This window comes from Zootoca vivipara, chromosome 7, assembly GCF_965207765.1.
Source record: "Zootoca vivipara chromosome 7, rZooViv2.hap1.1, whole genome shotgun sequence".
Classification (NCBI taxonomy): Eukaryota; Metazoa; Chordata; class Lepidosauria; order Squamata; family Lacertidae; genus Zootoca; species Zootoca vivipara.
Window position 1 is genome coordinate 50,126,814 of NC_142590.1, and position 16,207 is coordinate 50,143,020.

Genomic DNA, 16,207 nt, shown 5'->3' on the forward strand with positions numbered 1-16,207 from the left:
GCAGCCATGGTGACCCTTTCTAAGGGGATACATTCTGCCAAATTTCAGAAAGATTGGTAGGGGAGAGCCACTGTACCTATTTGCACTCTTATTTCCCACAGCCTGCCAGGCAGGTGATTTCAAATGTGCGGTACTGGGAAAGAATATCTGAATCTATAAAACTGTATGGGCTTTTCTTTAAACTCGCCCCTTTCCTTACTCTCCACCTTCTGTTCTTTAAGGGTCCCATTTTTTCAGCCTGCTCCCTATTCAGAGCCTGCCCATCAAACACTTTTACCATTGTATCTGACTCTTGGTCTTTTACTTTCCTGTAAGCCCTAGCATCTGTTTTAACTTCCTTATCATTTTGCCCGTACTTTAAGTTCCTAGGCCTATGATGGCCTTCCCCACCCAAACTTTCCATTCCATGAACTTAATGTGTTTTTGCAAACATGGTTTTCAGTCTTTGAAATTAGAATGCCTGTGGATATTCTATAATGTACTGCAACAATTCAACCATTAGAGTGTAAATACTATTACCATGATGTTTCAGCATGCAAGAATCCAAGGATGGAAAGAAGAGACTGACTGACAGCTGGCATAGTAATGCCACTAAGTTCTCCAGCTCCTATTTGATAGACAATGCATGCTCCCCACTATGGTTTAACAGTCACGGCATGTATTTGGCAATCAAATTTGATCTCTACCACCTATGGCATCCTCTGCTGTGTTTCCTGATGGCGGTATGGCAGCCCTTTGCCCATGGTTTTGTCCCACACTACTGGTAGGAGGAATAGTGTCTTTCCATTTGTCTCTTATCTCCATTAAAAAAACTAACCAATCCCCAAGAGTCCTCACCACCCAGAAAATTCAAGCTTGATCAATCCCACATGAAATTAAATCAGACAAAAGTGTTGCTCCATTATGATGCAGCTTTTATTTTAAGGTCTATACTTAGTCAGTTCAGCAGCATTATATTCACAAACAAATGGATTAGTGCCGAGAGTCCTAGTATTACGCAATACCCTGAATTGTAGAAGTGCAGTGGTCCGAAGTGGCTAGGCCTTTCCATGGCAACTCTAAAAATGTCAGAAATCCACAGGCAAACATACTATCTTAAGGAAGTGCCTGAAGCTGTGCTTCTGGGTAAGATGGGTCTTCTTCCAACATCTTGCTCACAAGCCACAGTTGTTGTTTGTAACTAGTCTAATACAGTATGGCTGATAGTACTCCCAATTTCAGCTGCTACATTTCCCCCCTCTCTCCATTCCAGGCCTATAACAACAAACAACCCACTAGGCCAAGTGCTTGACATCTCCCCCCACCCAACTTTTTCTTGGAGGAAAAAAGATGAAGGTGCCGAACAAAGCACGAATATGCTCCTGCGTTGTCTGTCAAAGGCAAAATTGTACCCGTCAGTAATGTGCTGGCATTAATCCTTTCCCACGGCTGTAGGGACTTCCCCACCGCTCTTGCAAAGCAGATGCAGTTAATTGGGCACACCCTCCGTTTAACTAAAATGCGATCCTCAGGAGTTCCAAGTGTTCCAACCCAGCTCCAGCCTCTGGAATAAAGCAAGAGCTCCCGAAAAGCACACCGCGATGAAAGATTCAAGATTTCAGCAGCGGGTGCTATTCCAGCAGCACAGCGGTAAAGAACCCGTTGCAAAGGGATAGAACAAGAAAGGCAAAGTTAGATTTGACTTGGAACGTAGTGATGATTCACATGAAAGTCAGATTTGACATGCACATGGCAAAAGGCTACATTTCAGATTCCAGTGTTAAACACTGCACCCAATTTTAACAGGTGGTGCTTTTGGCAATAAGATGCCAGTAATGACTGAAGTATCGGTCCCAAATTCAGACAGGAACAGCTGTGAGTTTAATTGTCTCACACCAAGTAGATGTGCTTAAGCTTTAAGCAATTTACTTTCCAATTTTAAAAGGGTAAAGGAAAGCTAGCCAAGAGCACAGGTAGCTGCAGAAAGCATGGAAAGCAACACAAGTTAAATCCTTTATCGTTATTTCATGCTAGAGAGAGATGTCACAAGTGATCCATGTTTCCAGAGGAGATGGAAACTCCGCGGGCATGTCTTATCAAGCCTCGCTAGCACTCACTGGGAACTCAAATCCCACAATATTCTCACCAATTAGTACCATACCAAAGGTTGTATGCTGTCGAAGGATGGATGAGTCGCTATGCTGGCAATATGTGCCTGCAGGCTGCATGGTAGAAGTAGAGTAATATTTCTGAGCTCAAACATCTGGTTCCCACTGGCTACATTTCCCCCCTAAGGCTAGTGTTATTTGCATGATTTGAGTCAACAGCATTATTCGATAGTTTAAGGAGGGGGAAAGGAAGTTACAGTGCTCACACACTATTCAGTATTGTCTGATAATGGAATCCTTCCTGCAACAGTAATGGTACTGATTTGTGATACTACTGCCCACAATAGGAAGATCTTCATCTTTGTAAAAATGAATGGATTAGCTTTCTGGATTGGAAGTCTTTTTTTCTTCCCCCTCACCATATTCCTTTAAACCTAGCAGGACAAAAAGCATCACACACACACACACACAGAGCAAGATCACAGACCTAGGAAAATACAACCCTTCAGACCTTGCACCTGCAAAGTGACTCATACCTGAGACAGGTGTATGAAAGGTCTCAGCCACAAGCAGTACTTGCACTGATCCTTCCCTCTTGCCAGCATGCTTAAGCATCTCCCCCAGCAACTTAAGTCTATTTTAGGATAAGGCTTTACAATATATTCCATTGCACATAAAGCTCCAGTGCCATCATAAATAAGGAAAATAATTCTACATCCTTCTGAAGTGTTACACTAGTCCGCTACATAGTTTTTTATGTAAAGTAAGAGCCTCAGAGCAGAAGTCATTACTCTAACTAGCTGCTCCTTCAAACAGTCAAGTCTGCTGCCTGCACTGAGTGTCGTGTCCAAGTTGGCCATTCCAGCTAATAGCGGTGAAGGCAGGTCAGCTCCTTTAGCCCAGAGACTGCGTGGATGCATTTTGCTTGCAGTGTAGTTATCATGGGTCTGACTTGCAGGGGACAGTTCTCCGCTTGGAGCTGTAGAAGTCTGGAAAAGAGCAAAAGGACAAATTGAACATGCCAGCCAAGGGAGTGTCAGTGTGAGTGCCTGGGAGATATCCATTCATGCCCAAGGGCAGTCTGCTCAGAGAATGCAAGGCAATCACCAGCCAAGATCCTGGAGTTCCCAACACAACCGTAACTGGTATTCAAGGGGGCTTACTTCAAGGTCCCACTTCACAACTTGACAGCCATATACATGAAGGAGTGCCTTGCCAGCCCATGGTTTAAGACAGGCTTCCTCAACCTCGGCCCTCCAGATGTTTTTAGCCTGCAACTCCCATGATCCCTAGCTAGCAGGACCAGTGGTCAGGGATGATGGGAATTGTAGTCTCAAAACATCTGGAGGGCAGAGGTTGAGGAAGCCTGGTTTAAGATTTGCAGGACAGACCGTGCTGGTGATCTTGTCAACAATGGTGCTTTGTTTGGTTGGTGCAACGCTCTCAATCATGGCAGCTTGGCTGTGGAATTCCCTCCTAGTAGATATTTCCATGTCCTGTTATTGGTTTTTCACTTGTCAGCTGAAGACCATCAATATGACTACTGGTTGCATTCTGCTGGATTCTGTGCTACTGAAGTTTTAAGTGATTGTTACTAAATGTGACTATTTGGTTTAAACTTCTATAGCTATGTGTTCAATTTTATTTTAATTGTTCGACCGCATCCTGGGAACCTTCAGGATGGAGGGGTGATTTAAAATATAGTATTTTATTTTGTTAAGGCGCCGGGGGGGGTGGGATAAGAAGACTTCCTCTTAAACCGACAACAAGACAAGCAAAATTCCCAATATCAAATTCCAATTTTGAGCTCAGGTTCAGAATTCAACTGGTGAATTTGAAACAAATGCAATTTCACAAAAGTGAAATCCACGTCCAGGGCAGCTATGGCCATTAATTCTACCCTCCTCTCTGCAAATGTAAACACAGAAGACAAACAAAACTGGCAGCTCCTTACCTTTGATAGTTGTCTGCTTTCGCTTGGAAGACCTCGGGGAGCCAGACTTGCGAGCCTCAAAGTCCACTTGCATTGGCCTGTCTGTCTTTGTGTGCATCTTGAGAAGCACTGGGGAGCTCAAGCCCTTTTCACAAGCCTTTTCACAACTGTTTTCCTTTGTGGGGCTCAGCAGATCTTGAGAAGGCATCCTGTTTCGATGAGAGACCTTTTCCCATTTATAGTCCCCTTCAAGTGGGGTTTCCGATTCAAAGTCAAAGTTCCATTTCTGCCGAGCCTCCTCCAGCTGGGCCTTCATCAAAGACTGGAAGTCCTTTTGAAGCTGGTCGTGATCGACTGGTCCAAAGAGGTTTCTGCAGAGCTTCCTGCTGCAGGGAGACCGAAGGAGGTTGCTCTTAGACAGAGGCATGTTTCCAGCTAGGAGAAATACAAGCGACACGTTTTAAGGTTAAGTTACAACAGACCACCTTTAACAATTATAAATTAACAATAAAACTTATAAATCAATACAGTTGTTTCAGCAAGTAAAATAAATTGATCATTTTTTTTAAAGTACCATGGGCAAAGCTAATTTTACTAGGTCAAAAGCTTGGCAAAAATATCAGCATTGACAGCACAATGAAAGGCCTTCAAGGTGGAAGCAAGACGAGCCTCCAGGGGAGGAAATGCTGTAGCTTGGTTCCAATACAGAAGAGACCCTGTCCCAAATTACTGACCAACCACACCTCCTAATGGCAGCAAGACCAGCAGCAAGGCCTAATCAAAAGAACTCAACAGCATAATGTTTACACATGTTAACTGTTAATTGTTATTCATTTTTAGTGTTCTGTTTCAGCAAGTATATGTCTCATTATGTACTGTTACTGTGTTACTATATTCTCCATAAACTGCTTCGAGCACAGATTTACTTGTGGAAAATGCAGTACATCTATAAATGGACACGGCAATTTTTATTGAAGTGAGAATTGAGTGGACTGAGTGAAGTGGTGCATACAAGGCGATTGCTGTGTGATTGTGTATGTGGTGGTCGAGTGCTTAGAATAATGCCTGTGTAGAGTGAATGTATAGGTGACTGTTATTGATGGTATCAGTTGTCTTGAGGGACAATAAAGTGCACCTCCAGGGCTGAAGCCATGGCTGTATCATGCTTTTTTGGTAACAGTTATGAATTTTTAACTGTTAAATAGGTCACTTTACTTATGTACATTGTTTAGATATATATTTGGTTAAAGGTAAAGGGACCCCTGACCATTAAGTCCAGTCGTGACCGACTCTGGGGTTGCGGCGCTCATCTCGCATTATTTGCCGAGGGAGCCGGCATACAGCTTCCAGGTCATGTGGCCAGCATGACAAAGCCACTTCTGGTGAACCAGAGCAGCACACGGAAACGCCGTTTACCTTCCCGCTGTAGCGGTACCTATTTATCTACTTGCATTTTGACGTGCTTTTGAACTGCTAGGTTGGCAGGAGCTGGGACCGAGCAACGGGAGCTCACCCCGTTGCGGGGATTCGAACCGCCGACCTTCTGATCAGCAAGCCCTAGGCTCTGTGGTTTAACCCACAGTACCACCTGCGTCCCTATATATATTTGGTTACAAAACTCCAAATGAAGAATTATGATGGTGGTGGTGATTAGGAATATTGTTTAATTTTGAATAAGGAATTTGTATTGTATTTGATTCCTTTCTGTTGGGAGATTTCAGTTGACATTGTTGTTTAGTCGTGTCCGACTCTTCGTGACCTCATGGACTAGAGCACGTCAGGCACTCCTGTCTTCCAGTGCCTCCCGCAGTTTCGTCAGACTTACGCAGTTTGTTCAGACTCAGTTAACATTAAGAAGTAGCATATAAATTGACTATATAAACCAACAAGTTGGGCCCAACGATTTAAACAGTCCTTACCTTTGAAAGAACTGAGCAACATAAAACTAGGGATGGAATCTGTAGGGAAATTCTCTGCCAGGAGATCATTCAGATGACGTTTGAAACTGCTAAGGATTCCTCTGAGTAACTGCCAACGTCACCAAGAAAGGTGCTCTTTGCACTGTACACACAAGCCTCATCATCCCCACCCTTTGAACAGCAGCCTTCAACCAAGAAGAACGCTACCCAATAGCTACATGTAATGGAGCTCCCTGGAGATTAAAAAGGGTTTGCAAGCCAAGATCCAGTTGGCTGTGTTCCATTTTTAGTACTCCCTTTCTCCCACATAATTATTTCCATGCAGTCATCCATCAGACAACTCTTGTTAAATTAGGAAAGCATTGCCACAGCAGTTATCATTGGGCACATTGAACACACTCAAGGAGGCAGTCCCATGTTTTCCAGACACAGCCCTTTGCATATTGCATAGCACTTGCTGTTTTATGGTTGGCCTAATGTGAAGCAGAATCTTCCACATCAGATCTTTCCACTATTTATTGATCCCCTCCAGACAATTAGATGCAAGTGAACTGCGTTGCATAAAAGTGTCTGTTCTGTCAGTTTGTACCCACCCATTCCAAATGATAGTTTCTGTACAGAATCTTGATTGTGTTGGTCGTTAGTTATGTTTTTAAATACAGTGGTACCTTGGTTTAGGAACAGCATAGTTTATGAACTTGGATGAAAGAATGCTGCAAACCCAGAAGTAGGTGTTTTGGTTTGTGAACGTTGCCTTGGAAGCAGAACATGTTGTGTGTGTTCCATTTTTAAATTGAGTCCCCCACTGCTATGGGAAAGCACACCTTGGTTTAAGAACGCTTTGGTTTAAGAATGGATTTCTGGAATGGATTAAGTTTGTAAACCAAGGTAACACTGTACTGATATGAGACCTAATAAAGGAGCCTAGGAGCACCCTAAAGGAATGGCCCACATTTGACCAAATCTGGATGATTCAGAAGGACAGAGTCAGAACCCAATCTTTATATAGAAAATACACCCACAGTTGTGTTGGTACAGTCCTAGGATGTCCAAGTACCTATTTTAAAAAGCACATGGCAGCACAGCAAGACCTTGAGTCCAGTACAGTATATAGCAGTCCTCAACATGGCACCTGGGCACTACAGCACCTTCAAACCCAAGCCCCCCCCCACTCTAAAATGTTTTTTTTAATTGAATGGGGTTGGGGAAGTTGCCTCCTTTTTTCTGTGCTTTATTTCGGGAGGGAGGGTGTAGATGTTTTGCCTGTTTGGGAGAGGTTTCTGAGCATTACCAGTTCTGTGAAATGGGTGCTTTTTGTTGCCAAGAATTGTTTTAGATCTCCAGCCTTGAAAAGTTGGGGAGCAAGCTGCACTGAATGCAGTGTGACTTTCATGTTAACGTGCATGAAAGATTGCACTGTTCATGTACTTTTAGCACTGAATGTGGCCAAACGCCACCTGCTGTGTGTATGCAGTGTAGAACTAGCTACAATTTACAATAAAATGTTAAGTCACCAGCTGCTAATGGACTTGGGCATCACGGACTGTTCAGGATTCAACACACACACACACGATTTGTACAGTTAAGTTTGGGTGCATGGCTTCATCAAATCTGATGCCTTTGGCCCACATAATCTTAGCATTTTGACTTTTGCCCTGCCCCCTTTCATCCATCCATATTGCAGACAAAGCTGATCTCAAGGCCAGCAAGAGAGAGAGAGTTTCCATCAATACAAGGTCCTCCCACACCATTGTTACACATTTTCTCTAGTGCTGAATGGCATTAGTGAGAGACAGAATGCAGCCAAATACTGTAATGACCCACCTTGACATCACACTGTAGATCAATTTAAGTGTCTTGTGTGAAGTGACCTCTAAGGCTTACTGCCCATACACACATTTGGGTTTATAAGGTTTGGGTTACCAAGATGCTTAAGTGGACTGTGTTTTGTAGAGAGTACATTTCCAGACCACCACCACCACCACCTACACTGGCCAATGTGTTTGCAAGACTGCCTTTCCTCCAGTGTTCAGGCTTGGGAAGAGGCAAAGAGGTTAAAAATAGCAGCAGCCTTCATGCTCTCTTTATAAACAGCTATGCTGAATGACATCATTGAGAGGTTTAGGCATACCAGAACAAGTCCTGGCAGGTAGCGTGGCTGCCGAGGGCAGGCCTCAACTTGATATCTTGTCAAGTTGCCACTTCAGGCCACTGGAGCAGAGTGCTCACAAGGCACCTCTACGGTAGTTCCCTCAGCTGCTCACCCTGCAAAGGTTGGTGCCATGCAAGTTCTGAACTGCTTCTTCCTCTTGGTGAGAGAGAAGAGCCAAGGCAGCAGCCTTCAACGCATTGAGCTTTAAATCTTTATTTCATTTAATTATTATAACATGGAATATATGCTAGGTATACAGAATATACACGGATAAAATTCCCGTTTTCCATTCTGTGTCTATCTCATTCTATTGTGACTTCCCTCCACCACAGCTCGACATCCTTTGATATATATTGAACTAGTCATTGTGCTATATATATTGGTTACTTTGGCTCTCAAAACCATCTTACAATAGTTTTTTCACACCTTTACAAAGTTAGTGCATGCATATCAATAAATTTGTTTTGGAACGATGTTTTGTCATATATTCTTCTAAGCAATTCCATTCCTTCTTAAGTTGTTGATTCGACTGAAGTCTAACGGCTGCTGTCATTTTTGCCAATTCTATGAATTCACATAGCTTGTTTAAACAATCCTCTATTGAGGGGACAGTGTCCCCTTTTCCAGTCTTAAAAACATTGGATTGCAGGCAGGCAAACAATTCACTCGCATCACGGGAAAGTGCTACCACGTCTCTAATAAAAACCCCAGTGGGTTGTCAAATTGAATGCTATGCACACTGGTTCATGCACACATACATACATACATATAGAGTCAGCTACAGGCTAGAAATCAACTCATACAATCCAACGTTTTAAAATGCTTTTCTTGCAGCAACTGTACCCCAAGGTCCTGAAAGTCAGCCCTGGGTGTTAATTTTCAAATATCTTTCTTATTCACTTCTTACTTGAGATCACAGCTCTGTTGCCATTGCACAGGCTCTTCCTTAAGACAGCTGCAGGAACAAAGCATTTTGCTCGATTCTGCATTTGGGATGGAGGCTGCAGCTACAAAATCACTGCCTACCACACAGCTGCTGAAGGCCCATATTTAGCCCACCCAACTCAGTGTATCTACTTTCTGACAGCAGCTTTTCAGACAGCAGTCCTTCCCCGGCCGTAGGTGGAGGTGCCAGGAACAGAACCAGGGACCTTCTGCAGACAATACACACTCTCTTTCAGAGGGGCTTGCGCATAAGTCGGCCACCTTACTAAACACAGCGCATCATTATAGTATTTCCTATTTATCCTGCAAACATGCTTCGGTGGTTGCCGGTTAAGAGCCAGCCAATCACAATGTAGGTCACCACTGTTGTTGAAACAGTAGCTTAAAAACCCTGCGCGTAGTTCAGAGGAGCGTCTCTCGCAGTTGCAAAACAATCCCGACCGCTTGGTGGCCTGTCTCGCTGGCGATCAGCTGCTGCGCCTGCCGGGCACAGGGCGAGCTCAGGGAGCCCGGCTCCTTCGGCCCCCAAGGCTGGAGCAAAGCAAACAGGACTTGCTTATCGTAATAGGAGGAGCCCGGGAGGTGTGCGAGACGCTCGCGGCGCTCGCCCCGGGATTACGTCATCTGGCACCACAGCAGCTGCGTCACGTGCCGCGCTGTGGGGGAGGGAGGGAAGTTGCGAAATCGCGCTTGCCACACAGACCTAGTTCTGACTGCCACAGGCAGGGAAACAAACACGGCCCCGAGAAAACTTACTACGGCCCCGCCTCGCCGCCCCCTCCAACAAGCATCCGGCGGATTGGGGGCCGGTTTCAAGGCGCTTCCTTCCACCCACCCAAAAAAAAAAAAGGAAAAAGGGGGGTGAGAACAGCAGCAGTTGGCAAAAGCTCATGGTTGGGGAGTTGGGCTCAAAAAGGCGAGGGGGGCGGAAATCCCACCCCAAGAAGCTGTTTGGGGGGGCGCCTTTTTAGGAGGGAAAATGTGGCTGGGAACACACAGCAGTTCGCAAAAGCGGGCTTCGGCTGCTCAAGCCCCGTAAACGAAAGAACTGCTCCTCCTTTTTTTTTAGGGGGGGTGGAGGAAGATGTGGGGGTTTTGTTGTTGTTCTTTTCCTCCTCCCCACCGAGGTCTCTTTCCAGCCGCTTCCTCCTCCTGCAGCGCAGCGTTGGGTTTGCGCGCGCCTCTTTCAAAGCGGCGTAATGGGGCTGAGTGACGCTCCTGTGAGCACAACAAGCACAAAAATAAAACTCGGCTTGGGAACAAGGAGTTCCCGGCCCGAGAGAACAGAACATCGCGGCGGGCTGGGCGGGGAGTCAAAAATCAGCTCGTGCGCGTCTTTCAAGTTCCACACAGGCGGGGCTTCTCCTCCCCCCCCCCCTCGCCTCTTCCTGTCTTCAAGCTCCGGGAGCGAAGCGAAAACCCGCAGCCTCCTCTTTTTTTTACCCCTTGCTGCAGGAAAGGCAGTCCCGCCGGGCGGCTGCCTCGGAAGCGCCCCGGGAACACTCGAGGGCTTGGCCTGGCCCTCTTACATCAGCCCCGGCGGGGAGCGAGCGAGTGGCGGCCACTGAGTCACAGCCGCCGCCTGACTACCTCTCTTCCCCCCCCCACCCCCCACCAAAGCCGAGCGGTAGTCGCCGCCTCCTGCAAGCCGGGACATGCCCCGGCAGGCTCTCCTGGCCGTGCAAAGTCACCGTCCGGCTCCCGTCTCGACAGCGCCCCCTCTCGCAAGGCGCAGGAAGAGCCCGCAACCCTTCGCAAAGGGCTCGGGCTACGTGGGGCATCGCCATTACCCAAGCGGTGCGATAAAGTCCAGATCCTTTAATGGTCCTCTTCCCCCTTCTCTCTGCCCCACCCCGCGCCCTCTCCAAATGTTCACCCTCGCTTCCAAAGGTTGCTTTGGAAGGCCCTCTTGCTCCTTGCGCTGAGCGGGGCCCGAGACTTCTGCCCCGACAGCTCTCCAGCCGCTACCTGACTCAGACAAACACAGGCACCTCCCTGCAAAGGCGCACAGACAAAGTAACTCGTCATCCAGCAAAACAACGCTCAGCTTCCTCACCCCCGGACTGGCCGCTCCGCGCTTCTTTTGGGGAGCGTCAGTCTGCTCATCTGTCAACAACTGACTAGTTGGTAGGCGTAGCACGGGCACCTACCCGAGACGTTTTTTGTTTCGGTGTGCATGGTCTGTGCAGGTTACGCGCAAGTGAGCGCGCATCACTGCCCCTCTCCCCTCCCTCAGGTTATAGCCCCCGAGTCTTCAGGAACAGGATGACATACATAAGCAACACGCAAATCTGAACAAACAATGCCGTTGTGTTTGGATAGCGAGCGGAGGAGTCGCCAGGCTCCTCCGACTGCGATGGACAGCACCGCCATCGCGCACTTCGGGGAGGTGCTCGTACCCCAAAACCGACCGAACCCATTTTAAGGGTTCCTTTGCCATCTCCTCTCGTGAGCAGGTGGGAGAATTCCGAGGTGGTGAAGGCGAAAAGCCACGCCGAAACTCTCCAGGCTGTCTAAGGGAGTGGCTAGAGATGGAAAGAACAGGTGGCTCAAGGGATGAAGAGGGAAGGCGACGTCTCCTGGACTCTGGGAAACGAAAGAAGGGTGGGGAGCGAAAGAGATTTCCCCCACCCACCGACGGGGTCAGGGCTGGTCCACTAATATTTCCCCACCCGGAGACAAAATACGAGATCTTCGACGTTACACAAGGTGGATGGGGGTGAGCAGGGAGTCAGAAGCCGGGATGCGCTCTCTCCCTTCGCAGCATAGCTGACCTCCGCAAATGAGGATGAAAGGGAAAAATCCCAGGCGGAGCGGAGGTCGAATGACATCGAGGGAGGAAGCGAGGGGGCTGCCACCTCCGAAATGTGGCTAGGGTGGGAGATGTCGACGCAGGTTCTCCATCACAATCACGGGTAAATGTTCCTGTTTTCGATACCTTAAATATTTTCCATGCACGTTACAATGCCGCCCTCCCCCTACCCAGCATTGAGAGCTGCCCAAGACCCTCCGGCTCCCAGACGGGAGAAAGCAGCGCTCACCTCTCTCTCTTTCGCTGCCTTCCTTCGCTCGGAGGCGCCCTCTGCTCTCGGTAGCTCTGAGCGTAGCAGCTCCCGGCAGGACTACATAAAGCCTTTCCAAGACCCCGCCCCCTCTCGTGAAGGGGCGGGGCCTCGCGCCTCTCCTCCCCGCCTCCGAGGAATTTCCAGAGCACCTCCTTCCTGGTCTCCGTTGTTGACTGCCTGGGTCCTCGCTTGCACACACGCCCGAAAAGGAATCGCGCCGCCGACAAATTCTTCCGCAAAGGTACGCCGGCATTTACGTCTACGAGCATAAAGAGCCGCGGCGCGACTCTTTGTACAAGATGCTGCAAGATGTAAACCGACCGTGTCTCCTCTGACGCTGATGCAAAACACCGGGAAGAGTGCCGGCTCGGTTGCGCTTTGTTTCTTAAGCGACTCTTTGTACGTTTTCCCTGCCCGGTATTAACACAGATTGCCGTGTCCTGTGTGGAAAAGCACTCAAAAGTATTTTTAGACATGCCTTGAAAATTTCTGCAAATAAAATTTCTGCACTCCTTAGACAGGCTGGCAGGCTGGCAGCCAACGAACTAACCAACCAACTGGCCGGGGAACCAACTAACCAGCCAGCCAACCAACTAACCAGCCGGCCAACCAACTAACTCACACACCTTTCCTCCCTCCTCCCTCCTGGCGCATTAAGAGCTGTTTAATCTGAAGCAGGTGTGCCCAGCTATTGCTGTTCGCCTCATTCTATCTCCAGGTTCTCCCCTGCATGGCGTCATCAGCACCAAAGTGCCGGCCTGTAGCCCCCTTCCCACTTTATTCCAGATTTTTCCTTGCGGGGGGGGGGAGGAGAATTCTCCGCAGTTTGGTGTTCTTTTATAATTTCCTGTTGTTAAATAAAAAATAAAGCAAAAATTAAAAATAAAATAATTAGCTGTTGCTTCAAAGTTCCCTCTTTCTGTCCTGCACACAAGCTACTCGTGGGTAGAGGCCTTGAGATTAGCTTCAGCTGGAAGTGGAACAGCTCTATTCCTAGGTGTCCCCAAAGTGGCATGAAGGCTGAAAGGCAACTGTGGACCCGCCCACTTTTCTCTTTGTGCATCGCCAAATTGTTGCAGGAGCTTTACTTAGTTGCTTATTAGGTTTATATCCTGTCTTGTCTCAAAGGAAACCATGGCAACATATGTACATCAATGCACCACCTGCTGCCTCCATTTTATCCCCCACAACAACCATGTGAGGAAGGTTGGGCTGAGAGAAAATGACAGGCCTAAGGTCACCCAGTGACCTTCACTGAGTTGGAATGTGAACCCGGTGTCACACTGGGCCTACCAAGGGTTGCCATATTTTGAAGAGCAAAAAAGAGGACACTTTTGCCGACTTCTACTTTTAACTATGGATCGCTATGACGACACTACCCATGAAAAAGAGGACGCGTCCTAGAAAAAGGGGACATATGGCAATACCCTCAAACCAAGTTAAAATCTGGTTTCCTGAATTCAAATCCATTAAAGTCACTCACACCTGCCATGATAGGCCAATGATGAGGATGGCGAGTCCCAATCATTTGGTATTTGTAGCATTTGTTTTATAGTCTTTCTGTATCGGGTCAATTTTTGTTGCAACATCTAATTGTCTGGAGAATGTACTTTATTTGATACAAGGCTGTGACCCTTGATTCTTTTCGTAAGGTACTGTTTTGTTCTCTTGTTTTTGTTTATTTTATTTCATAATTCTTACTGGACTTTTCTTTTAACTTCATAATACTGCAAAGTATTGAGATAATCATTCACAAATTACACCTTGGTCATATGAACTTTTAGTGATGTGTGAAGATGCTCCACTTCAGGGCTGTTGAGCTACAACTCTAAGGTTGCTACCACCCTTTCTGGAACCAAATCAGGACCTTTAACAAAGGGAACCATGCATCTGTTCCCCGCCCCCTCCATATATCAATATTTAACATGGCAGGGCATTGCTAGGCAACATTGTTAGCCACCTGCTTCAAAAGTCTTAGCTGTCTACTTAGTAGGTTGCCACCTTTTGGAGCTGGGCTTCTGCACCATTATCAGCTGTGTAACAGGCAGAAATCTACCAGGCATAGCTTTCCTCACTGCTACCATGCACTGATGGAAAGGACACTTGTTGAAAGACTGCTCAGTCTGCTGTCCAGCTGCTAACAAACATCATGGTTGCTGACCCTTCTTAACTGCTCTTTATCTTTAAAATAGACTTAGGAGGATGCCTTCAAACAGAAGACAGCCTTCTGCAAAGTACGGCACAAGGTTATGCTAATTACTTTTTGTCTAGCAGCCTCTGCGTTATAATTTTTTTTTTGAAAGACAGACAATATTGGAGTGGGGGCAGAATTTGTAACTGTGTAGGACTCCTTTATTCTCCACTGTGGATTGGGATGAAGTAAGCAGCAGAACTATTATCTAGACTGCTTTTTCCATACCTAATGCAACATTGGTTCATGGCTAAAGAACCCCATTATCTTCTATTTCAGAATACGAGGAAAATCAGTTAAATCAGCTGGTAGCCAGATTTCGAAAATTGGCTTCCAGGGATAAAAAGCGAACGTTCATAGTAAAAGTGCCTGGATAAGCAGCTTTCAGAGCGAAGTGCTCTTAACAAGGAACATGTTTGGGCATGTTATACTAAGGAGGCTGCATCCTGATGAAGTGGCCTTCTTCTGAGTTAATAACAGTCCTGGTTTCAAAAGTAGAATATGCTGCTGTGATCACAACATCCAGATAAGAGGCTAGACTGGAGTTGCATTGATTGTGGCACCGTTGTGCTCATCAGCTGAAATTAGGGCTGCACATTAAGGGTTCGATTTACCATACCTGAGCCTGTGTGTGCGTATTTGTGGGTCGATGGAACAGCTCCTGGCGTTCTCACATTTGTTGGCGGCACAGCCCCTGTGTGTTTAACAGCTGGGTGACTGACAGGTAGAAATTCAACAGATGCAGTATCCTCTATCATTGCAATTCCGTTAAGATGTAGCATTTCTGCCTGCTGTGCAGATTTTCTTGAGGCACAAGGGTTTGGCCAGGTGCTAATTCTATTAATGTCCAGGCTGTGTCGATGAAGAGAGACTTGTGGTCAGATTGAAGTTGGCTATTACCATCTTATAACAATTATGGCAGGATGCAGCTAACAAGCCTCATCAGTGGAAGTCCTGTGCAAGCACTTCCACTTGGACAGCAATGCTTTCCCGGCTTACTTCCCCCTTCATGTCTACCCCCCCACCTCATGAATTGGGATGGATGTGTTAGGACGTGAATCCCCAGAACAGGATGTGGTGGTTGGGATGTGGGGGTGGAGAGAGGGGAGGAGAGGGGAGGGGGATTTTCCATGTGGCAAGTTGAAATGCTCATGCAGACAAAACGTTCATCATAGTGCGACATTGAACCCTGCCCATAGATACTGCATGCTGTGGAATAAAACCTAGCAGGAACTATTCTCCTTAGAACATTTCATGCCTGTGAAGTGTCCCCATTATTTCTCCTTTGCATTTAAGTTTTTGATTTGACTCAGTCGGTTTTTAATGGGCAAGTTAAAATTCCAAACCCAGCATCGTAACATGCATAGATTGCATGGGTACAAAGAATGAGGCTTTAAGACTAATTAAATCTCTGCATCCTTTGCATTTAATAACTGCTCAAACTCCACTCCGTGACTGGCTCCTTTTTGGTGCTGCTGCTGTAGGACCTCCCCTTGGCACTGGGCCCTGTGGAATAGAGTTCCCTTATTGTGCCCAGTCAGTGCCCTCTCACTCTGCTAAACAGAGCAGAGAAATTACGCTTTAAAATAAATTAGAGTAGAGGGCATGGGAAAGTGTTAATTTCATGCCAGGAACTCTTGCTACTACAAGCTAGCAACAAGGGATATTAATGATATTACTATTATTATTATTATTATTATTATTACTACTACTACTACTACACACCATTTGAATGCTACCAACAAAGTCAAAACTCTTACGTGTAGAACAATAGCAGATGCTGTCCTGTTTTTACTTTTTTTAAAAAAAAAATATTATCACATGCCTAGGACTCATTGTGTGCCAGAATGTGGGAGACATGCTGTTTTGAAAAACTAGGCCATCTGAGCCAGATCTGCCCACTGCTCACATATCC

The 16,207-nt window shown here is 46.5% G+C and overlaps 1 protein-coding gene across 3 annotated transcripts; it reads right to left on the reverse strand.

The window, feature by feature from the left end:
- Positions 1–897: 897 nt before the first annotated feature.
- CDKN1A (cyclin dependent kinase inhibitor 1A) lies at positions 898–12,135 on the reverse strand. Of its 3 annotated transcripts, none has more exons than XM_035122493.3 (3): positions 12,078–12,135; positions 4,042–4,455; positions 898–3,076 (listed from the first exon to the last, which is right to left on the reverse strand). In XM_035122493.3, exons 2-3 carry the CDS (start codon positions 4,445–4,447, stop codon positions 3,027–3,029), a joined length of 456 nt encoding a protein of 151 aa, XP_034978384.1. In that variant the 5' UTR covers positions 4,448–4,455; positions 12,078–12,135; the 3' UTR covers positions 898–3,026. The 3 variants fall into 3 exon arrangements, with proteins under 3 accessions (XP_034978384.1, XP_088530280.1, XP_034978383.1); XM_088674154.1 differs by lacking the exon at positions 12,078–12,135 and adding an exon at positions 10,480–10,707; XM_035122492.3 differs by lacking the exon at positions 12,078–12,135 and adding an exon at positions 5,940–9,148.
- Between the last annotated feature and the right edge of the window lie 4,072 nt (positions 12,136–16,207).